This window comes from Pleurodeles waltl, chromosome 10 (assembly GCF_031143425.1).
Source record: "Pleurodeles waltl isolate 20211129_DDA chromosome 10, aPleWal1.hap1.20221129, whole genome shotgun sequence".
NCBI classification, from domain to species: Eukaryota; Metazoa; Chordata; class Amphibia; order Caudata; family Salamandridae; genus Pleurodeles; species Pleurodeles waltl.
The window spans coordinates 111,567,758-111,595,497 of NC_090449.1; the positions used below are offsets into that span (position 1 = coordinate 111,567,758).

Genomic DNA, 27,740 nt, shown 5'->3' on the forward strand with positions numbered 1-27,740 from the left:
GGCGGCAAGGCCGGAGGAGATAATGAGAAAAACAAGGAGGAGTCACTGGCCAGTCAGGACAACCCCTAAGGTGTCCTGAGCTGAGGTGACTCTGACTTTTAGAAATCCTCCATCTTGCAGATGGAGGATACCCCCAATAGTATTAGGGATGAGCCCCCCCCTCCCCTCCAGGAGGAGGCACAAAGAGGGTGTAGCCACCCTCAGGGCTAGTAGCCATTGGCTACTAACCCCCCAGACCTAAACACACCCCTAAATTAAGTATTTAGGGGCCCCCAGAACCAAGCAAGATAGATTCCTGCAACCTGAAGACGAAGAAGGACTGCTGACCTGAAAGCCCTGCTGAGAAGGTGGAGACACCAACTGCTTTGGCCCCAGCCCTACCGGCCTGTCTCCCCACTTCAAGAAAAACTGCAACAGCGACGCGTCCCCCAGGGTCCAGCGACCTCTGAAGCCTCAGAGGACTACCCTGCATCTAAAAGGACCAAGAACTCCCGAGGACAGCGGCTCTGCTCCAAAGAAGAAACAACTTTGCAACAAAGAATCAACACTGCACTTTTCCCGCCGGAAGCGTGAGACTTTCCACTCTGCACTCAACGCCCCCGGCTCGACCTGCAGAGAAACAACACTACAGAAAGGACTCCTCGACGACTGCGACCCTGTGAGTAGCCAGAGTTGACCCCCCTGTTCCCCCCCCCGCGACGCCTGCAGAGGGAATCCAGAGGCTCTCCCTGACCGAGACTGCCTGCTCCTAAGAACCCAGAGACCTGGTAAAGACACTGCACCCGCAGACCCCAGGACCTGAAGGATCTGATCTCCAGTACAGAAGCTACCCCCAGGTGGCCCTCTCCCTTGCCCAGGTGGTGGCTACCCCGAGGAGGGCCCCCCCCTTGCCTGCCTGCTTCGTTGAAGAGACCCCCGGGTCTCCCATTGAACTCCATTGCAAACCTGACGCCTGTTTGCACTCTGCACCCGCCGCCCCCGTGCCGCTGAGGGTGTACTTTTTGTGCTGACTTGTGTCCCCCCCCCCCCCCCAGTGCCCTACAAAACCCCCCTGGTCTGCTCTCCGAAGACGCGGGTACCTACCTGCTGGCAGACTGGAACCGGGGCACCCCCTTCTCCATTGAAGCCTATGTGTTTTGGGCACCACTTTGACCTCTGCACCTGACCGGCCCTGAGCTGCTGGTGTGGTAACTTTGGGGTTGCCCTGAACCACCAACGGTGGGCTACCTTGGATCCAACTTTGAACCCTGTAGGTGGTTTACTTACCTGCAAAACTAACAAATACTAATCTACCCCAGGAACTGTTGAAAATTGCATTGTCTAGTTTTAAAATAGCTTATTGCCATTTTTGCCAAAACTGTACATGCTATTTTGTTGTTTCAAAGTTCCTATGATACCTAAGTGAAGTACCTTTCATTTGAAGTATTGATTGTAAATCTTGAACCTGTGGTTCTTAAAATGTACTAAGAAAAGATATTTTTCTATACAAAAACCTATTGGCCTGGAATTGTCTGAGTGTGTGTTCCTCATTTATTGCCTGTGTGTGTACAACACATGCTTAACACTACCCTCTGATAAGCCTACTGCTCGACCACACTACCACAAAATAGAGCATTAGAATTATCTCTTTTTGCCACTATCTTACCTCTAAGGGGAACCCTTGGACTCTGTGCATGCTATTTCTTACTTTGAAATAGTACATACAGAGCCAACTTCCTACACTGAGGTTAATGACTGACAGGTCACAGGTGGGGAAACACTTAGTTGGCAACCAAATGGACAAACAGGAAAACGTAGATCAGATCCCACAGATAGATAGCAACACCACAGTCGTCCCTGGACACTGGCCCCAATAAAACACACATGACCAGAGGGACGAGTGCATTTCCAATAACACCATAAAGTTAAATGCCACATGTAGTTAGGTATACTTGGCCAATCAGAACACAGCACACGCAATGACCACATGCCCCTCAGGCCGGACAAATGGACGCATACTTGCTGGGCCACATTGTATCCACTCCAGGTCGAGGCACACCTGCATTCCCTATCCGGAATTCTATTTATGATTCCTGACAACTGTCAACATTTTTTTTTTTTTAAAACAAGAAAACAATGTTTATGGTTTTATGACACTCAGAGGAATGTATAAAAACCTGCTTCTAGACGATGTACAATGAGAGACATTCCTCACACCCTGGTTTTGTAACTGCTCTCTTGGCCATAATGTTTAATTGAACAAATTGTTCCTGTTTTTCCAGACGCCTCTTGTATTTTGTTTTTAAGGTAGCTTCTCACTCGAGCAGTCAGGAGCTGATTGGTTCTTCAGACCAGACTGCAACCGAAGGAAAGGGACTCCACGCGGACAGATTCACATTTGCGCAACAAGAAATGTGAGCAGACGACGCCACCCTGAAGCTGCCATTAGAAGGCAAAGAGACTACATCAGAGCCCTACTCCTAACATTTGCCATGTGTCAAGATAGGAAAAAGTATATCTGCATAACTTGCGGAAATTACTTTTATTGATCATCAGATCAAAAGAATATTGTTCTTTTTTTAGTTTGTTATTTTGGGTTGCTGATCGCTTGGACCGCAGGTCGTGATACAGAAGGTATGTATAGGGTCAACACCTCTTTTGTAAGAGGTGTCTTTCACTTGGAACACTGGGAGTGACGCAGATGGTAGGCAATGGTTCTGGGTGTGATATAGGGCCCACACTTCAATCTTACTTGTCTAAACCCCTGGGTGTAACATAGGGTGTAATTCGGATGTTAGGGAACTAGAACGATTGGGATCCAGGATATTAGGCATAGCTTCTATTTTGCCAAGAAGGGTCTATGCTTATTGTAGTTATTCCTTTCTTTCTCCACATAAAGTATTGTAATCTTCACCCCTGAGTGGATATTGACAAGATTATAAGGCTGTCCTATTCCTGAGCACTGCACAGAGCTTCCCTTGGTCACAGGATAACATGCCCTCGGAGCTGACTAAGGTATCTCTGACAGACCTTTCCCTTTATTTTTTTTATTTTTTAAGTACCTTGTCAGCATTTCTTTGTGCCAGCTGTGAGGGTGTCGGTTTGATATTGTGACAATGGCGAATTAATAGGACTGTGTTTTGCCTTGAGTGTTGTGTTTGTTTGTGACCAAACGTGCTGTACCGGTAAATTTATGTAACCGTGTTTTGCCTTAAGTGGTGAGTGTTGTGTTTTGTTGATGAAAATACTATGAAGACATAGTTGATTCTTACATATTGGTATTTGATGCCAAAGTAAGGCTCGCTATTTTGATGCCAAATTTCAAACTGTTTTGAGTTAACAACTGCACTTTTTCCTAAGTTATGGTTCTTCACATGCATTGATTTTGTGTTTGTTAAAGGTTTATTTTGATGCATCCGTGAATAACGTTGAGCTCATAAGATCTAGCAATTCCTTTGTGTATATATTTCTCACTACCGGAGTAGATCTAGTAATCACCATCAGTGTAAAACTTATAAAAGCAGAAAAAGTAAAAAATCGTATAACTTAAAATCCCCTAAAAAATAAAAAAACGTAAAAAGCTAAAAGAGTAACCATTCCGTATAAATGCCCAAACACATCATGGAATCACCTTTGAAACATATGCAAAATAAGTTCCCCACTCAGGCTCCCCCACCCCGGCCAAAAGCGGGAACCTTCGTCACCACCGTAATTGAACACAAAAGAACATACATACAAACAAAATATACAGGGCAAAAGAAAGACAAAAGGGAAGTGTTACTAGAAATATGACAGGAAGTCGATAACTTGGACCCGCCATCAGGAAGCAAGGCGCTGCACCTTCCCTGCCATCCCTGCATTAGGATACACTAATCTGCCAGTCAAGGGAGCCCTTGGGGCCCCTACTGAACAACAGGCTGGTAGGTCTAGGTATGGTAGACTAACTGGCCCCCAACACTCCCTGCACCGCTGCAGTCCAGCACTAGAGCTCCCAGAAGTTTGACCCTCACCACCGAACCTCAGCGGCACAGAGAGAGCACACTCCCGCCGAGCGCACCAGAGTAACAGGGAGATTCATAGCAGTTCTGGACAATGAGAAAACTAGTGAGGGTGAGTCTTACGGGATCTGGTGATAAAGAGGGAGCCACAGGGTACGCTCAGGTAGCCGAGGAAACTATGGACAGCGAGGTCAAGAGCAGGTCTCAACTTAGAAGAACAGCACATTGGTCAGAGCGGAGGAGGCAATCCGATGGAAGTCAGATGAAAGGTGTACATAAGGAGATAGGAGAGCTAGCTTTCGACTGGGGTCTGTGCCTCAGACAGCCAGCTAAGGAGTGGGGCTGACCAGAAAATTGGAGACCAAAGCAGCCTTGTGCAAACCCAGCTTATACAAAGAGGGGACCAAGAGGGCCCCTCTGCAGCAGCACAGGGAGAGCAGTGACGAAGACTTCTGATAGTCTCCCCCAAACGCACAGGACAGGTAAACCAACCCCAAGGGATATAGCAGCTCAGGAGGAAGGCAAAATCTTAGCACAACCCTTTTGCCATCTGCTAGCCAGCTGGACCGAGGGAAGTGATCAATGTGATAGACCCTGACCGAAGGAGAGATCCTTCGAACCAGAGGACATAGCAAATGCAGAAGTACCATCAGGCAAGAAGGGGGAAATCCCAAGTGGAACTTCCCATACATGCAAGAGTGTCTGAGGAAAAGGGAACTCTATGCCATGGGAAAACCAGTGGGACTGCCCAAAACCAACGATCATGATGACAACCATGGAGCATGACTGGGCCGCATTCAATTCATGTAGGCACCAAATATTGACAGCCCTGAGGAAAATATCCCGTCTGCCCAGATGTAGGAGGGTTAATGGCTGAAACCATGAAACGTCGGGAGAACATAACAGATTTTTTAGACAGGATGATGAATGGTGGGGATAGGAGACAGGACAGCCATGGACCAATAAACACTCTCAGGTTGCCTTCTTTTACAACATCCTGAAGAAGGGGCTGCCCACTGAAATAGAAAGTGGTTTGAACAGCGTGGTAGGGTTAGACACCAAACCCTGGCGGGAGATACAAGCACACAGATTGCACTTCCACGAAATGAAACAGGGAAAGGATAAGAAGAAACAAGAGCATCCCCAGAGGGACAACACTAGTTTGGTCCAACATAAGCTGAAGAAGACCGCCCTTGAGGGGGCCACTTTGGGCGCAAGCAAGCAAAGAGCACCAGTTGTGGAAGGCGCTCCACCACAAGACCCCAGAGTGTTCCAATAAAACTACAATGATAGAAACCAGGGAGGGTGGCAGCAGCCAATCCACATTCAGTGCTACTATTGCCACAGAATGGGCCACATGGCCGACAAATGCAGACTAAAGGCTCACCACGAGCAGAAGTCAATGAGCCGGGGTCAGGCCCTGCAAAATTCCTATCTGCAAAATCAAGCCCAGAGCACCTTATATTCAGCCACAGGGAAGTCAGTCCACTGCCACACTACTACAACAGGGGTCAGGTAGTAAGACCAACGCATGGCATCAGCAACCACAGACTGGGAACACAGCTGAACAAGTGTCGGGGTCACAGCCACGGGATGCAGGCGTAGCTGTTTGAGGAAGCAATGCCTTCGCACAAACAGTGAGCCCAAACATGCAATGAGCCTTAATACCCCCAAATGCAAAGCAACCAATTTGCACACGTCTTAAAATGCACTACAGTAAAACTAAAAGAAAGGTGAATGAGACAATATTATGAGTTTTAACCTTTACTTGCATTCAGCAAAAACACAAGTTGCTGTGCAACTCTCTAATGGGTATCCTCACTAGTTTGACATTCCTGTTGCCGCAGGAGCTGCTGGTAACCCAGGTTGGGGTTGGATGGCCACACCCCAAAGGGAGTGCAGCCTGAAGAAGGGGGCGGGGGGGCAGCTCCCCAACCAGTACTTAAAAAGTTGGCACCCAGGTTCATGCACCCATCAGTCAAATGGGACAAGTTCCAATAACCAAGTCGAAAGGTACCCAATCCCAGGCGCCCAGTAGTGACCAAGAATTCCTTTTGGTATGCAGTCCCAGCAGCAATAGAGTCCACAGAAAGTTAACGGCCCCCAGCCAAAATGAAGGCCCCCTTTTGGTTCCAAAACTAAGCTGTCCTACAGTGTCGGGAGCCAGGCCTCGCAGGTGCTTGGGGTAGCGAAGACCCCCATAACCCTCACAGCACACGCATGATTTCCAACCGATTGTGGAGCACTGCATGGCATATAGTCCGTAGAAGGGGTTCGCCAGATCATCCAGCCACCCCACTCCATTCCCATTTCGGGGTCGAACATAGACGGGTTCTTGGCCTTGGCTTCGGGCCCCCCATACGGTGACATTTTTTGCCTCCTCCTCATCTACACCTTAATGCTTGGTAAATGTATGGGGTGTTGACCAAGTGGCTGCTTAACAGATTTCTGTCATTGGTATATTTCCTAAAAAGGCCATTGTTGCTCCTTTTTTCCAGGTGGAATGTGCTTTTGGTGTCACTAATAGCTGCCTTTTGGCTTTTAGGTAACACGTTTGGATGCATTTTACTATCCATCTAGCTAGTCCTTGTTTTGAGATTGGATTTCCAGTATGTGGTTTTTGGAACGCCACAAATAACTGTTTAGTTTTCCTAAATGATTTTGTTCTGTCAGTGTAATACATTATAGCTCTTTTAATGTCTAATGTGCTCTTTTGGCTACTGAGTCTGGCTGTGGGAAGAAGACTGGAAGTTCCACTGTTTGATTAATATGAAATGGTGAGATCACCTTAGGTAGGAATTTTGGGTTTGTCCGAAGTATTGCTTTATGTTTGTGTACTTGTATGAAGGGTTGCTCAATAGTGAAAGCTGTATTTCACTAACTCTTCTTAATGAAGTGATTGCAACGAGGAATGCTACTTTCCACGTTAGGTACTGAATATGACACGAATGAATGGGTTCAAATGGTGGACCCATGAGTCGTATGAGTACAATATTGAGATTCCATGAAGCCACTGGAGGTGTTCTTGGTGGTATGATACGTTTTAGCCTTTCCATGAAGGCTTTGATAACAGGGACTCTAAATAGAGACGTGTGTTGTATATTTTGTAAATACGCTAAAATAGCAGTGAAATGTGTTTTGATGGATGAAAAAGCCAAATTTGCCTTTTGCAGATAAAGTAAGTAACCTACAATGTCTTGTAGGGATGCGGAAAGAGGGGCAATTTGATTGGATTGACAGTAAAACACAAAACTTTTCCATTTGTTTGCATAGCACTGCCTGGTAGTGGGTTTTCTTGCTTGTTTAATTACTTCCATACATTCTGTTGGAAGATGTAGATATCCAAACTCTAAGACTTCAGGAGCCAAATCGCTAGATTGAGTATTGCTGGATCTAGATGCCTGATCAGTTGTCTGTTTTGTGTTAACAGATCTGGTCTGTTGGGCAGTTTGATGTGTGGTACTACTGACAGGTCTAACAATGTCGTGTACCATGGTTGACATGCCTACGTTGGTGCTATAAGTATGAGTTTGAGTCTGTTTTGACGCAGTTTGTTGATCAGAAACGGAATGAGCGGGAGAGGTGGAAAAGCATAAGCAAATATCCCTGACCAGTTGATACATAGAGCATTGCCCTTGGATAGAGGGTGTGGGAACCAGGATGCGAAGTTTTGGCATTTTTCATTTTCGCTTGTGGCGAATAGGTCTATGTTTGGTGGTCCCCTGTGATGAAAGTATGTTTGAAGTACTTGGGGGTGAATTTCCCACTCGTGTGTTTGTTGATGATCTCGGCTGAGAACATCTGCTAATTGATTGTGTATCCCTGGAATGTATTGTGCTACAGGATGAATGTTGTTGTGTATTGCCAATGCCAAATCTTTTGTGCTAGAAGGCACAGTTGCGATGAGTGGGTCCCTCCTTGTTTGTTTAGGTAGTACATTGTAGTCATGTTGTCTGTTTTGATGAGAATGTGTTTGTGAACGTGAAGAGGTTGAAAGGCTTTGAGTGCTAGGAATACGGTTAGCAATTCTAAGTGATTTATGTGAAGTTGTTTGTGTTTGTTGTCCCATTGTCCCTGAATGTTGTGATTGTTGAGGTGTACTCCCAATCCAATCATTGATGCATCTGTTGTAAGTGTGGCTTGAGGAACAGGGTCTTGAAATGGCCGCCCTTTGTTTAACTTTTTGGAATTCCACCACTGAAGCGAGATGTGTGTTTGGCGGTCTATCAACACTAGATCTTGAAGTTGACCATGTGCCTGTGACCATTGTTTTGCAAGGCACTGTTGCAAGGCCGCATGTTTAGTGTTGCATTCGGGCCAATGGCTATGCATGATGCCATCATGGCCAACAGTTTCATGACAAACTTGACAGTGTACTGTCGGTTTGACTGAATTTGTGGTAATATATTGTGGAATGATTGTATCCTTTGTGGACTTGGGCTTGCAAGTGCTGTTTGCGTATTTAGTGTGGCTCCTAAATACTGTTGAACTTGTGCTGGTTGCAAGTGAGATTTTTGGTAGTTTATTGAGAACCCTAGAGTGTGTAGGGTTTGTATTACATAATGTGTATGGTGTTGACACAGTGTCTGGCTGTTGGATTTAATTAGACAGTCATCGAGATATGGGAAGACATGGATATGCTGCCTTCTTAGGTAGGCTGTGACTACGGCAAGGCATTTTGTAAATACTCTGGGAGCTGTTGTTATCCCGAAGGGTAACGCTTTGAACTGGTTTTCATTGTATTACAAACCTGAGATATTTCCTGTGCGCTGGATGGATGGGTATGTGAAAATATGCATCTTTGAGGTCTAATGATGTCATAAAATCTTGTTGTAACATTGGAACTACATCCTGTAGTGTTACCATATGAAAGTGTTCTGATAGGATGTAAAGATTGAGGGTTCTGAGATCTAGTATTGGTCTCAATGTTCTGTTTTTTTCTGGAATAAGTAAGTTCAGGTAGTAGACCCCTGTTCCTATTTGATGTTGTGGTACAAGCTCTATGGCTTGTTTGAGTAATAGTGACTGTACCTCTGTTTGCAACATGGAAATGTGTTGGGAAGAGAGTGTGTGTGGTTTTGGAGGTATATCTGGAGGAATTTGTGCGAATTCTATGCAGTAACCATTTTGGATAATGGAAAATACTCAGTTGTCTGTTGTAATGGGTAACCAGTGTTTGTGGAACTTTTGCAGTCTTCCTCCCACAGGGGAAGTGTGGTGAGGCAAGATGTGGAGCAAGTCACTGTTTTGTGTGTGAGGTTTACTTTGATGGCTGGTATTTTCCCCTACCTCTGGGGAATTGGCCTCTGTAAGTTCCTCTAAACCCACCTCGTTGGTACTGAGGCTTGTAAGACGGTTTTGATTGTGAGGAGTTAAGTTGTGACCACGTTCCTAGGTTATAGATTTAGAATCCAGGTACGTGGGTTCAGGGAGGAAAAGGAATGTAAGAGAAGGGCTGGAGCGACTGGAGCGGAATGCCATTAGCCAGCATCAAAATATATTTATTAGATGGAAACTAGAGTGTCCAAATGTGCCTTAAAATAAATGGATTTGTAGTAGAGGCACAGGGACTTAAAGGTGTGCAAAGAATTAATGGGTAGTCAAGTCTTTGCACTAATATTAATGTCTGATATTGAGTGAAAAAATGCATTGTCAGTTACTATACTTGATGAGGTTTTCTTAATTAGCATAATAGGATTTTGTGATTGGGCAGATTGTATAAGTGAATTATAATATTTATATATGGAGTTTGAAGTGATTTCAACGGCTTCTCAAAAGTGTTAAAGGAATATTCAAAGCATGATGCATGATATTGGTGGAGCTGGTGCGCAATGCTCTAATTACAAGCCAGTCAGTGTGTTGGTGTTCATGTTGCAGTTGAATAAGACTTCTAGAGTTTATTTTTGATCTGGCTATATTTGACTGTCCTTGCACCGTGAGTGCTGTGGTTGCAGTAGATGAGGTTGTATTTTGAATTTCCCTTGAAAAATAGTTCTGTTTTGCTTCTATTAGGTTTGAGGACAGACTTCACCACGGAGACCAAAGTGGCTAGATAGACCTCCAGTGCCAAGTGTTTTTTTGCTCATTTGTGATGCTCTAGTGGCCTTGTCATAGGGTGATGCCAGTATAAGGTAGTAGAGTAAGCTGTGATAACCTAAGGTCTTCAAAGGAGGGGATAATTGAGGAAGTATGCATAAGACTTGATGGGACTGAGAGTAAGCGCACAGTTTGAATGAGACGATTAAGGATGCCAATCAGGGAAGGGAGAAGTCAGAATCCTCATCTATCCTGCATGGCAGCTGGGTATATTGTTGTACCATGTTGAAGGCTGTGCTGAAATCTGAAGTTCTAATCAGTGTCTTGCCATCATCTGCTGTTTCTAGGACGCCATCCTAGAAATAATTTTGAGAAAGACTGTTAATGTGCCATACCAGGACAAAAGGCTGCTTTGCAGAGATTCCTGAGGATGCAAGAGTCAGGATGAGCCAGTAGTTTGATGCTATATGGTTTTAATTGAGGAATTTGAATATTGTAGAAAGGCTGGCAAAGAGCTTGGAGTGTTTGTGTATAGATAAGGCTTACTTGAACCGAGGAGCAGCAGTTGCCTAGTCAGGTGACGGGGGTATTTTGTCTATAAAGACCAGAACATTAGATGGGGAATGACCCAAATATGTGCACACTCCTAGATGATTTAGTGGCGAGGATTTCACTGTTTGGGGCAGGGTGGGTTCTTCAGAAATCATGTATGATATCTAAAAGTGAATGAAAGGATATGTGTGAGAGAGAAAGTGGAGACCAATGACTGGTGTTGTTTTCTCTGTCAATTTTGTGAGCATTATTGAACCAGCTATTGTTGATAGTTGTTGCAGCTGATTTTCTTGGTGAAGAAGGTAGATAATTTTGGTTTCTGAACTTATGATATTTCTTACGTTTTGGGTCTAGACGGGTGGGTATTAGCACCCACAACAAAATGGTCTTAAATGCTTTGTGTGGCAGTTAAGTTTAAGGGTAAAGTGTGGTTTGTTTACTGCAAATATGTCTTGATGATGTTTTTATGTGATTTTCTGTTGTGTATGGTTGGCCAGTTTGGTGATGCCTCTCTGGTGGTTCCATTGTAAGACATTTCTGGGGTGGTGTTTTTAGTGATTTCTTTTAGCAAACCATTACTTTTGTTGTTGCTGTAAACTGTCCAAAAGGAGTAGAGGGTACTAAATCTGGAGTTTTGATGATGGCGCTGATGAACTGTAAAAGGACATGAGGTGACTAGGAGTTGTCAAAGAAGGTTTTTAAAAAGGATGACTGTTCTTTTAGGTATTTGTTTTAGTACATCATGGGTATGAGTATTTCTGGTTATCGATGGTTGGCGTGACTTTAATGGAGATGACATGGTGAGCCATCCTACTGAGTGCTCTTCAGTTGACAACACTGGTTTAGTTCTGCTGGATGATTCAGTTACTTTGAGTTCAGAGAAGCAAGTATGTTATTCCACTATTTGGTGTTGCCTAAGATTTTATTAATTGTTGCAGGATGAGACAGTAAGGCAAAAGCCTGAACTTTCTGAGGTTGTTAGTTTCAGGACAAGGATGGATTCAAACAATGAACTGTACCAAAATTGGGGATTATTGTAGAGATAGGATTTGTATATACATGCCACGATGGGGTAGTTTTTGCCACAAGATTGGCAAAGATGGCATTGTATTCTGCGATGAGTCACATTTGTGGGGTTCTCTGAGTAATGGAAATTAATTTTGTGTTTCTGTTCCATGCCTGGCCTTGAATATAGTAGGATATGTGTTATGTTTTATGCTTCTTGTATGGTTACATTTGTGATTATATTTGTAGGTTGATACCACAATGTTTCAGTCTTAATAAAGAACCTTTGTAGTACCCAAATTCAGTCATGCTTGACAAGTTGAGAGGCTGGTGGTGAAGATAAGTATGTGAATCAAGAAAATCATGGCTGTGGTTAGCAATGGAGCGGGAGGGGTGAGTGCATGGGTTTGTTGGGTGTTTGTTGGAATAAATGGAGGGAAAAAGGAAGTCAATAGGAAGTATTTGTGTACAGAATACGGTTTTTAGGAGAGGTAGAAATAAAGGGGCGAGTGGTCAGTGTTTGGTAGGAGTGTCAATCATAGTGGAGAGTCTTGATGTGAGGATCTGGATGGGTGTCTACATGTTGGAGATTACTGGAAGGTAGGTACTTTGTAGAAGTCTAAATTAGAAATTAAATATATGCTGGGGAGGGTGTGGTGAGCTTTCGGGTAAGGAAGGTGAATAGGTGAGTGAACATTTGTATGCGTAAGGAGTGATGTGGTGACCATAGAATACTGTTCCCCTTTTTTCATGTCTAGATGTGAAATGCCTCGGGTAGCATAGTTTTCTTATTTTATCATTTTTCAGTTGTTTTTGATTTTTGTTTTTATCTATCTGCAATACTCTGCAAGGAGGTGAGGTATTTTGGCTTAATCTGTCTGTCCTGATACCATCACAAACATCAGTGGGTGAGGCCTTAAGGAAACATCATTGACTATAGAGAGAAATACACATTAGTGGCCCCAAATAGTACTACAACAAAATTGCCCTTACACTAGATAGTTCTGATAAACATTGGCCACTGGCAGTATTTACTATTATTGATGTCTGGCGGTTTTGAACTTTTGGTGTAGTCAGCAGGATACGAAGTAAAAGATTTTAAAGTGAAAATGTTTGGCAAAAAGTCAAAGGCAGTTTCCCAGGTGCCAAATGACCAGGGTGGGAAAAGGTAGCCTATGATGTTCTTGCGAATGAACGGTCATGTGGAGGCAGGGTTATGTGAGAATTGGAATGGATGTCTTGTCGATGCTGAACCAAAAACAGTATTACTTTGCTTGCAACAAGTGTCAGTAGAGAGGGGACTTGATTTATCTATTTAAGGCAGGCGGGGCTGGATCCTGTTATATACTTATAGTGAAATGCACGAAAAATTTGGAGGGGAGCTCGGAGACTGGATGAAACCTGAGGGTCGCACAGACAATAACAAAGTATCGAGGAGAGATATGTTTATGGCATTGTTGAAGGATGGTGTCAACAAAGAGCAGATAGATGGGATAGATATTACGAGTCTGTGGGCGATGTACCAAAAGCGAGGGCTGGACAGAAATGAGGGCATCAGAAAAGTGAATAAGCAGGATAACAAACAAGAAAATCAGGGCAAGTCACAGATGCAGGAGGAAGGAAAAGAGAGGGAGAAAAATGTTTCTTCACTGGGTAAGGAGGAGGAAGATTTGGACACAGATTGGTTAACTGTTGAAAAAAAAAGGAAGGAAGGAATCTCCTCACAGATATGAGAGCATATATCCAGACCTAACTTGGGCAAAATTGACATGTTTAAATCAAAGTAGGAAACTGGCCAAGCGCCGGTACAGGGAAGGGCTCGTAAAGATAACAGACCTCATGTTGATTTAGAAATTCTTTGGAAACTTAGAAATGTTCAAATGGTTCGGGCTGTGGTGGACACCGGAGCAGAGGACTCTTTAATTTATGGAAATCCAAAAAAGTATACAGGTTAGCACTACACCATCACAGGGTTGGGTGGAAGGCAAACCCAGCAGTGCAGACTACTGTTCAAATGAAAATGGGGAGAACAACTAAAAGAGAACACACTGTTTTGATTGTGCCCCTCCTACAGTACATACTGGGATCTTACATTTTGAAGGGGATGACTCTATACTTGGATGATGGTTATCATCAATTTGGATCAAAGTGATACACTTCAGTGGCAGCCATGAGTGTGGGTCATCTGAAGATACCCCCAGTGAAATTCCCTCCAGCAACCAAGACAGAATTCTGGGAGGGCAAGAAGAAGTAATTAAGACTATACAGGATTTGATGGAGGCAGGTGTGGGGGTCCCAGTTATCAGCGAGTGGAACAATCCTTTGTGGCCAAATGCCAAATCAGATGGGAGCTATAGAATGACGATCGATTACTGCAAATTGAACAGAGCCCCCTGACTGCTGCAGTCCCCGACACCATCACTTTGATTGAAAGGATACAAAAACATAAAGGGACCCGGTATGCAACCATTGGTATTGCCAATGCCTTTTTTTTCCATTGGCCCCTGAGAGTCAGGAGCAATTCCCCTTTTCCCATAGCGGCAGACAACTTAAGATGTTAAAGCTCCCCCCGGGGTATGTACATAGCCCCACCATCTGTCAACGGCTGGTGGCAGAACACCTGGATGAAGTATCTGCCATTCCAGGGGTGTAACTGTCTCATATCGACCATGTGATGATTCAGGGAGAGACACAAGAACAGGTGCAGACTTAGTTGGACAGGGCTGTGGAACTCTTGCGGAGCAAAGGGTGGATGATCAATCCAGATAAAACAGAAGGACCCTCTCAAAATGTGAAACTTCTAGGAATCCAGTGGAATCAGGGACATAGGAAGGTATTGCCATAGGCAAAACAAAATATATTAGAATTTCATATCCCGTAATAAGCAGGAGACTCAGCAATTCATTGGATTGTTTGTTTTTTGGAGACAGCATATCTCTCACTTGAGCCAGATTTTGGCCCCTGTGTACAAAGTGACAAGAAAGAAGCATGAGTTTGAATAGTGAGAGCAACAGCAATGTGCGTTTGAATTGGCAAAAGAGGTGATTCAACAGGCTTTAGATTTATGGCCAGTACAGGAAGGAGACATTGAGTTACACATGTAACCATCCAGCGGCAATATGCAAATTGGGGCATGTGACAAAAACAGGGAAGAAAGAGGGTGCCCCTGGGTTTCTGGACGAAAAAGCTACCAGATGCTGGAGAGCGATACACTCTCTTTGAGAAGCTGTTACTCGCATGTTACTGGGCTCTAGTGGATACTCAGCAATTGACCCTAGGTCATAATGTGATTCTGACACCTGCGATTCCAATAATGCAGTGGGTGATGAGTTCACCTAAAACTCCCTGGATAGGATATGCACAAGAAGCCAGTATAATAAAATGGAAGCAGCACATGCAGGACAGGGCCAGAGTGCGACCAGCAGGGACTGCAGCCCTGCATGAACAGGTGGCACAGGCCCCTGTGTAGGATGAGAGGGTGCAGGAGGTACCAGCTATAGGAGTCACCAGTGAGGTGGGGTGAGCCATTTGAATTCTTGTCCCCTGAGGATAGGAAGCATGTATGGTTTACTGATGTTTCAGCCAAGTATGTGGGGGCCAAAAGACATTGAAGGCAGTGTTGTTTAACCCAGCCACAAAGAAGTTGCTTTCCACTACAAGAAAAGGGAAGAGTAGTCAACATGCAGAATTGTATGCTTTATTTCAAGCACTCAAACAATGCCTGGGACCTGTCACATTTATACTGGCTCTTGGTCTGCTGCCAATGGGTTAGCCACCTGGCTTCCCACATGGCATGCACATAACTGGCAAATACATTTCAAGGAGATGTGGGGCAAAGAATTTTGGCAAGAAATTGGGGAAATGCTAGAGTAAAGTACAGTTACTGTTAACATGTAGATGCCCACTGCCCCACAGACTCACTAGAACAATAGTTTAATTCCGTTGCAGACGATAAAGCCAAAATCTGAGAGGCAGAATTGGCGACACAGGATTCTGACTTAGTGCGGATGGCTAAGAGGGTGCACCAAAAATATGGACACCTGGGAGAGACAGCCACTAACAGGAGGGCAGAGATTAGAGGGATTCACATTACCTTAGATCTGATCAAAACAGTCACTCTTTAATGTCCTATTTATTAACACACACAACAGAGATCTGTCCCGCAAACTCTCGGGGTCAGTTGGGGAGAGGGAAGTTGCCGGGGCAGATGTGGCAGATTGATTACATTGGGCCACTACCAAATAGTTGCGGGTGTCAATACGCCTGCACAGTGGTGGACACTTATTATGGTTATTTGATTGCCGTCCCTTGCAAACATGCTACTTAGTTTAATAATGAAAAAACTCTGGATTTGTTAATGTTGTATTACGGAGTACCACTACAAATCCAGAGTGACAATGGGTAACATTTTATTAGGTAAATTGGTGCAAGATTATTGTTCACAACACAATATTGAGTAGATGTATCATATTCCATATTATCCACAAGCTGCAGGACTGATTGAGAGAATGAACGGCTTACCGAAAGCCCAATTAAAAAAATTACCCCCTAGAACCTTGAGAAACTGGAGAGAGAATTTACATGAGGCCCTCCGAATTTTAAATAATAGACCTTTGACAAATACAGAGACTGCTCTAATGCAACTGTTGACCCCCCGCATTACAGATACAACCCCATGTTGCTACAAACTCCATCATGTATTGGGAAATAAAACCAAGAGCCTTAGCTCCTTACCGAGCTAAACCAGAATCTGCAGGTTTTGATTTACAAGCTTTGAATATGTTACGATTGAAACCAAGAGACATGGCACTTCTCGAAACAGGTGATGGAATACAGATTTCTCCAGAGCATTTCAGATTGATTGCTCCTCGATCTGGATTGGCACTCAAAGGTATTCAGGTCTTGGGGAGAGTGATTGATGCAGTCTACCAAGGAGAACTTAAGGTTATCCTATTGAACAGTGTAGATTATGATTTGATAATACAACGTGGAGACAGAATTGCTCAGATTATCATTATTCCAGTGTATGGAGGAATAGTTAAAAAAGGGACTGCCCCAGCCCATCTTAAGAGTGTATGGGGAGGGAGGTTTTGGCTCAAATGACAAATATCTTGGTGATAAAATGTGGGTAGAATCCCCAAACCGTCCTCTGAACCAGCAGAAGTTATAGCAAAGGGCAGGGATAACATTTCATTAGTCATGAAACCTGGACAGGGAAAGTGGGAACACGTATCAGCTGATAAATGTTATTTGGGGGAATGATCATGCTGGTCTCTTTTACAGATCATGTGCTACTTGCGACACCTGGTCAGTGTTCTGCCGTGTTCATGTGGGGTCGGGAGGGACCGAAAGCCCCCAGCTGCAAAAGGATTGACCAACCACGCCAATTAACACCTTTAGTGCATCAAAATGATAACACCTCCGGATACATTTGGCGCATAATGTGCTGAAGAGATCGGATTTCTGCATGATGAATATGAAAAGCACTGTTGAGGTTATCTCTACATGTTTACTCGCCATATCTTTAATAATGCCACCAACAAACATGGAGTTGTATAAGAAGGTGATGTACTGACCTACTCTGCCCCATATGAATATTGTATGTTTTGCCAAGAGGTAACAGATGAGAAACAGGATAACATAACACGTGATTATTTACAACATTACTACCAGTGATGTGTGATGTTTGCTACAACTTAACTTGCAACACTTACAAAATCGGGAAATGTGCTCATATGCATCTTGAAGCAACAACGGGGTCTCCTCAAGAGATCCCTTGGAAACAACTAGTCCTGTGTCAGCATGGAAATGATAACATGTGTAAAAACATGTCTTGCTATCACCTTATGACTGTTGCTAGTCACATCAAGTATGTTATACTACTGGTGGGGTGGTTGTTCTCTTGTGGAAATACCACCTATACGTACATTCCTGCCAGTATAACTGGCGGACTTGTGTGCTTTTACGTAGTTAGGACTTATGATGTTTCCATATCACTCTGTATCACATCAGCAACACATAAGAGAAGCAATTCAATTAAGTGAAGACCGTGACTCTGAAATTCGGTTATTTTCTAAGTCAGAGCATGTAAGCTTAAGTATTTCTATTGTAGGAGTTGCAGTATTAGCGGTTTATAACACTCAAGTTATTAACAAATTAGTATGTTTAGTGATCAAGGGTTTTAATCATATTTCCATTGCTTTGTTCACATTATTGTAAGATATATGAGGCACTAGAAAAGCTGCATTGCAAAACAGGGCAGCCATTGACTACTTGCTCTTGAAGCATGATCATGGCTGCTCAGAATTTGAGAGCATGTGCTGTTTAAACTTGACAGACAAGACAAGTACGTTATGAGAGTCACTGGTCAAAGGGTGGAGTGCTTCTGATGCTTGCCATCGCATTGGTGGTGCAGGATCTTTCCACACTGAGCATGTTTTCCACATAGAACGTGTTTGTGCTTCTTCCCACCAGCATGTGGCTGCACTGTGCAGGAACATAACATGTGGGGTGTTGAAAGTAGACGTGATGAGACAGTCTCAGCTTGGGAATGTTTTTAATGATTTCATTACAGAAAAGTACTGCTCCTCTGTCTCTGGAATGCGCAATGGTGGCAGAGCCTGTTCCTTTGTATGTTTCTGACGCAGACAGAGTACTCCCAGCTTGTGAATTTCATAACATACACAGAGGGGGAGGTTGCCAGAACCTTCCACTGTCACCTTTGGGTTAACATGTTATTTTGGGGAGACGGGCGCTCAGCACAGTTGGGGAGGTGGGCAGTTCAAAGTCCGAGATGCAGGAAGGCAGGGAGAGGAGAGTTGTTTGCTGTGGGGCAATGTTTGCTTTTGTTACTGTTTCAGTTATGGCAAGCCAAATATCTAATACTATCAGTGAAGAAGCGGTATAGCCCACTAACTAAGACGCTCAACCTATTTTCCCCTGGACCTCTTGTCACACACAATGCTAGACTCCTTTACAGTGGATCCCTGAGCATGTCCGTGCAGATAGATAAAGCGGACGAACGTTTACTATCCAGGAATGTTGACGGACTGCGGGACAAACAAACGGGGAACTGTCATGCAATATCTCAAGAGACACACCCCAAACGTAGTTCTCCAACAGGAGACTCTACTCATGGGTAGCTCCTGTTGTGCACTGGACAGATGGGGATATAAAATGGTTGTCCATGCAGGCCTATACCTCCACGTCCTGGGGAATGGGAATCCTGCTGAAGAATGTTTTTCCCCTCTAAGTCCAACAAACTTGGTCTGATCAGCGTGGACGGTACGCAGCCCTTACGGGAATCTGGGAAGGGGCAACTATAAATATACTTTCTATATACGTTCAGCACCGGCTTCTTGACACTACGCTTCCTAACTTAAGTACACTATTACACTTCCAGACAGAGACTTACTAATGGGGGGAGACTTTAAATCCAACACTCAATGACGAGTGTTGGAGTCCCATCCCCCCTCCCGGCCCCCCTCCAGTGAGCCCATTGGCTTCTCCCGGACTTCTTGGCCAGTCTGGGCCTTACTGACACATGGAGTACACTGGACACTGCTACACACCACTTTACATTCCACTCGGGGCCCATGGCAGTCTCTCCCGCATTGATTACATTCTCGCCTTGACTCATCAGCTCCCTCGGATACACAAGATCTACCATTTGGCCACAAGTATCTCTGACCATTCCCACTTATGGCTAGTCTAGGGCCTGGTGGGTAGGCAGGAGCGCAGACTGATATAATTGAATCCATGGAAGGCCTAGAATGTGGTGATTAGAGGGCAAGGACTCTCCCTGATGGTGGAGCATAAAAAAGAAAATAGGGTGCAACTGGAGGCACAAGAACAAGAGATACTAGACCTTGAGGCTACAATTGCAGACCAGGGCAAGGTTAGCACCACTCACGTTTTGGCTCTGAAAGAACAGGAATACCGAAATGTGGAGACTGATGCGGCCAGGGTGAAACACAAGGCTGTGCAACATCGCCTCTCCAGGGTAGGTGATAAAGCCTGAAAACTCCTAGCTTGGCTTCATAGAAAGGAGTGGGTGAACAGATGGGTGAGTGGCATTCAGTCTGACACCGGAGCATTAGTGTGCAATAGAAAGGGTGTGGCGGAGGTCTTCACCATGTATTATGCTCAGCTGTATTCCCCCATAGCAACGACAATATCTGCAGACTCTAGAGACCTTTTGGCTGACATCCAGCTCCTGAAGATAGGAGCTCCTGGAAAGGACATCAGTGTAGCGGGAAATAGTGGCGGACGATAAAGAAGTTGAGGTCAGGCAAAGCGTTGGGTCCCAACGGCTTCCCTAGTAAGCTGTATAAGTTCACAGCTACTAAACTCACCCCCCACCTGAAGTAGATCTAGGAAGAGAGTTGCAAGGAGGCCAACAACTGGCCTCCACAGTGGCCATACGTAAAGAGGGCTAGCCAGATGAATAATATGCCTCATATTGGCCCATTTCCCTGCTTAATGCTGAAATAATTAATCCAAATGGATCGATCCAACTTTATGCTGGGTCAAAGCATAGTGCTCAAATTTCAAAGGCTTCACAGAGTACTGTGTCAGGGCGGATGCCTAAGGGAAGATTGTTTTCGACACTGAATTGCTCTACTTATTTGAGGTCCTGGTGAGTGTGGTTTTCGGACTTAGGTATTTCGCGTGGACATGGTTCCTTAACACCTCTCCTCTGGCTCAGGTGGTGGTCAATGGTGCGACATCTCGGGTATTAGACCTCCAGCAGGATACCCACCAGGGCTGTTCTTCCCCCCTTACTTTCTGCTCTTGTTTTAAAACCTCAAGCGGCCTGGCTCAGAATGGAGCCGCTGATCCATGGTCTGCATTGGATAGAGCATTGGAAGGACAAAATATCACTCTATGCTGACAATATCTTGTTATATCTAGCAGACCCATTCAAGACTGAGGATATGGGTATGCACATTCTGGCCCAGTTTGGGCGATACTCTGGTTATACCATAACTTGGACAAAATCAGTGATTTACATCCTCAATGGGAAGGTGCCCGTTGTAGGAAGCTGGCCTGTTGTGTGGTGAGCACCTATGGTGTTATCACCTTATACCAGGTCCAGGTATCCCCTATTAATGAGGTGTAGACAGTGTCTAGGAAGCCAGCGCTCTCTAGAGGTAGCTGTAGATAAGCAGCCAAGACTTATCTAGGAGAAATTCAAAGAGTCTGCAATACCACTACAGCCACAAGGCACTTACACACATGAAAGAACCACATAGTGTTACAAAAATAAAGGTACTTTATTATAGTAACACAAATACTAAAATACTGTACAGGCAATACTCTAATAGGAGGTAAGTAAACACACTATTATGTACACATTAGAAGTCAGTGATTAATACAGAAAGCAATAGCAAATAATAAAAACTACAGCAAATAGTGAAGGCCCTAGTGGGAGACTAAGCCATATACTAAATAAGCGGAATGTGGAAGGCAGTTCGCCACCCAAGGAAATGGAATCAGTAGAGGGGAGCTGGAGGAACTAGGAACCCCAAAAGGTAAGTACCACGGTGCCTCCAGCGACCAGGAAAGAAGAGGTAAGTACCTGGTTTCTCCCCAGACCCACGGGAGAACTTTGGGAAATGACTGTGCAAGACCCAGGCAATACTGGAAGAGACCAAATGTAAATCCTGACAGAAGAGGGCCTGCAAAAGAAGGGGACCTAGTCTAGTTCGAGTTGGGAGTGTCCTGCTGTGGCAGGAGCCACTACCCACCCATATATAGATGCAGGACCAGGTCAACGATGGATGAAGAAAGTCATCAGTGCAGCACAGGAGCAGAAAAGGAGTTCTAGAGGTGCTGTGCCACGTGGGCGGTTGTGATGCAGTCGGTCAGTGGTGCTGGAAATCCACCAAAAAGCTTTGGCAAACGCAAGAGTCAGAGAAGAAGGTTTTGCAAGGCTGAAGAGGACCAGCAAGGACCAGGGTATTCAACCCAAGGAGGGGAGTCCGAGGTGACTGTCAGCAGCTGGGAGAGTCGCAACAAGAAAAGGTCTGGGTGCCCAAGTACCATATACTAGGGGCTTATATGGAGGCACCAGTATGCCAATTGTGGGGTGTGCTAAGTCCTAAGCACCCCAATCTAGAGGGAGAGAGCACAGTCACTGGGGTCCTGGTTAGAAGGCTCCCAGTGATCACAACCAAAACACACTGACAGCAGGCAAAAAGTGGGGGTAACCATGCCAAAAAGAGGGTACTTTCCTACACCCAGTTTCTGCTATATGGGAATCCACGTCACCACTAACCCCGCCCAATTCGATCCCCATAATTTACTTTGTCTCCTAACACGGTTGAAAAACGATGTACACCACTGGAGAGCTTTGCAGCTATCACTGCTCGACAGAGCAGCACTCTTTAAGATGATGGTCATACCCCGCTTTCTTTGCCCCCTGCACAACGCACACTTCCCCATCCAAGCAGCTTACTTTAAAGTAATTGACACTGAACTGAGAACCCTGCTATGGGATGGTGGACCACCAAGTTAGCAGTTGCTTAATTGACAAGGGGATGGTACGACATTGGCAGCATCCTGCCCGACATCTAAAAATATATACTGCCCGACATCTAAAAATATTACTGGGTGGTGCAACTCACAGCCATCAAGTCTTGGGTCCACTCTCCTCCAGATGAGCAAGCATATCACATGAGCAGACATCTTATGTACACATGAGGACACCTTAGAGCCCTCTACCCTAACCCTAAGCACACCACCCTTAGCAGCCCAACAGCGGTTACGGTCATCCTCTGGCACTTGGTGCACAGAGCGCTGGGGTGGGGTGGGATGTGAAGATAATGCAGGCTACCACTCTCTGGGATATGAAGAAACCTGTTGTGCCTAGGTAACAACATGGTTTGCACAGCGGTGTAAAAGAGGACACTTTTCCATTGTACCCTGCTTTGTGTCAAAATCTTATTGGGCTCTCCACAGTGGGAGCCCTTTGGTCACAGGAGCAGGTCCTTTCCTTGGATGAGATACAACAGAGCTTTAGCCTAGTGCCCACTGAATGCTACTGCTACCTTCAGGTGAGACACGCACTTCAGACAGCACTCCTGAAAGGGGCTGACCTCCCAGAATCCTCACCCCTAGGGAATAGGCTACTTGAAGTACATATGCACCGGAAAGCGACATCCCTCACCTATGATAAATTAGTCAACACTCACCGGACAAACTTTAAGGGTGCACTGGGAGTATGAAATGGGGGAGAATTGAAGACGATGAATGGCTTGAGACCCTTGCCTCTCTGCGGGAAGTGGCAATCAATTCTGGATTCCACTTGGTGCAACTGAAAATACTTCACAGTTCCTATTATACTTGAATAGTAAATGTAAAATAGTTAGGCCAGCTGATGCAAGCTGCCTCAGGCGTTGTGACCAAGAGGGTTCCTGCCTACTATAATATGTATCAATGGGCATATAATAATACATACATGCATCACTGGAATATAACAATATGATATATTATGCCCAGTGATATGGAGATACTGGGACTCAGTGATCGCCTGTATGAACAAGGTATGTGGGGGCAAAATGGAGGCTTCGGCGAAACCGTTGTTTATTGAAAATATGGGATGAAACGGACTTTGGTAGAATGGGAAAGATCTGGAAGACCTTAGGGCTGGATGTAGCCAAACGTAAAATAGCATGGCAGTGGGGGCGTTACAAGCATCACAACTGAAAGACTGGAAAAACTATATGAAATGGTGCATGCATGATGGCAGAAAAGGTGACTTATGAAAGCCAGGACTCCCCACAAACATGTGTAACAATATGGGAACAATGGAATGCCAACAGGAGAAATCCTTGCACCTCCCTCTCTTTTTGACTCTACCACAACATTGAACTCTGACCAGTTCAGTCTGACTGTATCAACAGATGGGAGGGTTCAGCACCGTCTGCATACTAAGTAATATCTTGGGTATTCTATTGACACCTGACCTGAATGGTATGTATGTTCTGTGTTTCATATGCACTTGCCACATTTTCATTAAAAAGATCTTATTAAAAAAAAAGAATGGCCAGGCCATTTAGTTTCCTCACAGTGATTTGAAAGATTCCAGGTTGTCTTTATAGCTTAACAGAAAAAATAATTATTGCCACTGCAATTGTATTTATCAAACGCTTACCCTGAACCCATATCTGCTGTAACATACTAGACTCTCCCTACACTCTGGATTTGTCTTTGACTACATACAACAAATATTTCTTAATGCATATCCCCTGTGCCAATTTTAGTTTACTTATTTTCTCATACTACTTCCGCTCAAAAGGCTGTTACATGCACTAAGACTTCTCTTTGAAGATCTTTATCTCAAGTCTTCCCAATAAATCAAATTGTTTTAGAAATAAACCTCAGTTGTTCTTGAAGCACACCTCTGGCAAAAATATCCATCTCCGACTATTCTGATACACCTAAAGAAATTAGGTGTCTCTCTCATTAGGTCCCTTTGCCCCCCTCCAAATTGTGCTAAATGAAGTTACTGTATTATTCTTCATAGTGTATTCGATAAACCTGGCACCACACTGACTGGTCTCCTTAGGATTTTTTCCAATCAACCTTTATCTGTTTGGCAAAATGGACCCAAGAAGTAAACACTAACACTCCAAGCAAGGCACTGCTACAGTTGTACAGATTGGTGACCTAACATCCATGTTTTCATGATTTTACTAGTTATCTCTCCATCTGCACATTTTGGGGGTGATTCTAAGTCTGGCGGGCGGTGGAGGCCTCCCGCCAGACTTCCCCCTCCAAAATACCGCTCCGCGGTCGGAAGACCGCTGAGGGTATTCTGGGTTTTGCACTGGGCTGGCGGGCGACCGCCAAAAGGCCGCCCGCCAGCCCAGTGCAAAACTACCTTCCCACGAGGACGCCGGCTCCGAATGGAGCCGGCGGAGTGGGAAGGTGCGACGGGTGCAGTGGCACCCGTCGCGAATTTCACTGTCTGCAATGCAGACAGTGAAATTCTTTGTGGGGCCCTCTTATGGGGGCCCCTGCAGTGCCCATGCCATTGGCATGGGCACTGCAGGGGCCCCCAGGGGCCCCACGACAACCCATACCGCCATCCTGTTCCTGGCGGGCGAACCGCCAGGAACAGGATGGTGGTATGGGCTGTCAGAATCCCCATGGCGGCGCAGCGAGCTGCGCCGCCATGGAGGATTCAAATGGGCAGCGGAAAACCGGCGGGAGACCGCCGGTTTTCCACTTCTGACCGCGGTCAAACCGCCGCGGTCAGAATGCCCAGCGGGGCACCACCAGCCTGTTGGCGGTGCCCCCGTCATTTTAGCCCTGGCGGTCTTGGACCGCCAGGGTTAGAATGACCCCCTATATGCCTTGCCTCCTCCTAGCAGCTGCTTTGTCACTTTATTTTAAAGCTCCGAGGTCACTGGAAAAAATGATTTCAAGGTTTTTTCTCTTAGAATGATAGCATACAAACAATGTGTTGTGTACTCCATCAAGGTAATTCTTGCTCCAAAAGCAAGCTTTCGCCATTGGCTGCTTTGATTTTTAGCTATTTCATTCAATCACATCCTATTTTTTTTTATTCTTTACTCATTAGGCATCTCTTTATGGGATTTGTAAAGATCACTACAAAGAACAGCTTCCTTACAGTGTATCTGTGATATTTTCAATATTTAAAAATATAGACTGTAAAGGTAAATTTTGTGCCACTCCACTGTCTACTCATTGTCACATTTCATACAGATAAAACATGTATTCTATTTCCATTTGTAAAATCCTACCATTTCATTATTTGAATTGTGATTTCGTGCAAAAGGATAGAAAGCACCAAGCTGTGTCCACCGGATACACAGCTCTTCTGTTGTAGAACCTGAAAACCCACAGATATCTGCTCCAATTAGAGGAATTCCAAACATGTTAAAGTTCATCAGTCCTAGAAAATAGAGAAACCAGAAAAATTATCTTCATGGTAATTTAGGTATTGCAAACATTGTAAGCAGGATTGATAAATAATTAAAAAATGCTGTTAGCTTAAATTTTACAGAAACCAGAAGATGAATCTTCCTCAGAAAAGCAGGATTTACAATTTAATCATGTCTCGCCAACTATTAAGTCCATTTCCGACACGTTTTCTCCAATAGGCTAAAGACTGCATATCTTTACTGCAAAAGGTTAAGTGGAATGTTTTAGCGGATGGTAAGCATGAGCGAAGAGTACAAAAATCACCATGATGGTAACCTTTCCTAACTCTGTCATCCTGCTCTTCCTTCTTCCCACATGACTGGTATCCCGATTTTCCACGCCAAAAATCTTACGTGACACATGCAGTGTATCCTAATTATGCTGAATGCAAAGGATTGTGCAGATCTTTCAGACAGAGGAAGTCACAAGTAAACCAAAACAGAAAGAGGTGGATCATACGGTCTGCCAGAAAAACATGTCACAGTTGATATCATCTCATCCAACCCTGGTGTATTAAAAAAATATATAGAAACCATACCAGCAAGGGAACTAAGCAAGGCTGCAGAAATTTTGAGCAGAAGTGTTCAGGAAAGCATAGGAAGATGTTTGAAGGTAAAATAGTAACACTCAACAGTGATGAATAAGCACATTGTCATATCTGGTCGATAATGTTACATGTGTCACATGGTCTGATGCATGCTGACATAGTCATCGTTTGAGCACCAAGAAGATACACGTGAAAATTTGAGCGCTTGCATTAGTAAATGAAATGAATATGGTAGGCCTAAATGGAGGCCTACATAAGATTATCATGAGCTACTTCACAGTGGGCATGTATTTTCTGCTGCTCACGTTGAATTAACCAGAGAAGGTTTTTCCATGTGTAGTTTCACAGTGACTAGAATCTACTAAAGGCTGACCTTGGGCAGGTTTCATGCTAGCAGAATTATAGAGATCCAAAACTGTCTTCCCTGTGCTTTCTAACAATCTCACAGGAACATTGTTTGTGCTACTCCAGTATGAAAAATACAGGGTTCAGTGCAATGAGCCCCTACTTGCTGCATAGCCTAACACAAGATAATGGTACAAAAGGCCCTAGCAACTCAAGCAGGGCAAGCAGACTGACAGATTGCTGGGGAGAGATACCGTAAAGCCAATTTGATGCCTGCTGGCACACAGGAACACAGCTGTCTCTTCATGACTCAGCACATAATATATGAGCTAATACAGGTAAGGTAATGGATTCTAAACTAAGTGGACAGGGACGTACTATGAACAATGGTCAGGGTTTATTTAGTTTTCAAATGATTTTATTTTTAATTGCTTATGTATTTATTATTGTGATGTAAATTCATACTATTATAACTTTGAATCCAAAGTGCTAAAGTGCTGACACTACAAGTTTCTGTGGCTGTGAACGCCTTTGATCTCCCCTTCTTCCATGTGGACACCCATCTCAGATGCAATGCATCAGGAACCACTGTTAATTATTTTGCAGTCTCCCACGAAATCTGGATAAGATCAGAGGGACCCCATGAATTCCACTAGGGCTTCAGATCCCACTGTATAGCCCACATTCACCACCCTGCATGTTTGTCCAATAGGATACAGACTCAGTGCCTTAACAAAACATATGGTGTCCCTCTTGCAAAATACCTGTAGGGGGCCCCCTGGACCCAGTCAGGGGCCTGCCACCAGTGCACAGTGTACTGTGCTGAAAGGGGCCCCCTGGTGCTCGGGATGGGCTTAGTCCACCACACCGTGGGGGCTGCAGGGGCCTTTGTTACGCAACTATGCAGACTGCCATCAGTCCCAGAAGCCTAAAAGTCATCCTCAAGGAGACCCAGGACAGAGGCTGAAACATCGGGAGCATAGCTGGAATGTTCTGGACTCTGCACTGTGGGCAGAAGGCGATAAACTGAACCATGTCCGGAGTGGCAGCAATGAAAGGGAGCTTCTGCAAGGTGTCAGGTGTGACTTTGGCATGTTGACAATGAACCTGAATGATGCTAGGAGGTTCGCCATCATCTGGAGGTGGTTGAGGACTGCCTGGGGCGAGCCTGCCCTCAATAGCCAGTCATCGATGTACGGGAAGAGCTTCACCACATAGACCCGGATGGCCTGGGGATTCATCAAGGCCCAGCCTCTGCAGTCATGTTCCATCCCAAGCACACATGCAAAACTGATGGGAAACTGTCACAGACATTTGCTTGCGGT

General features: G+C 44.7%; 1 protein-coding gene across 2 annotated transcripts in view; it reads right to left on the reverse strand.

Moving 5' to 3' along the window:
• Positions 1-27,740, reverse strand: part of GAA (alpha glucosidase) — a 480,333-nt gene that overhangs the window by 101,062 nt on the left and 351,531 nt on the right. For both annotated transcript variants that reach the window (XM_069209906.1, XM_069209907.1), the window contains exon 14: positions 25,343-25,494. In XM_069209906.1, the coding sequence (XP_069066007.1) occupies positions 25,343-25,494 (152 nt within the window). The remainder of the gene's footprint in view (positions 1-25,342; positions 25,495-27,740) is intronic.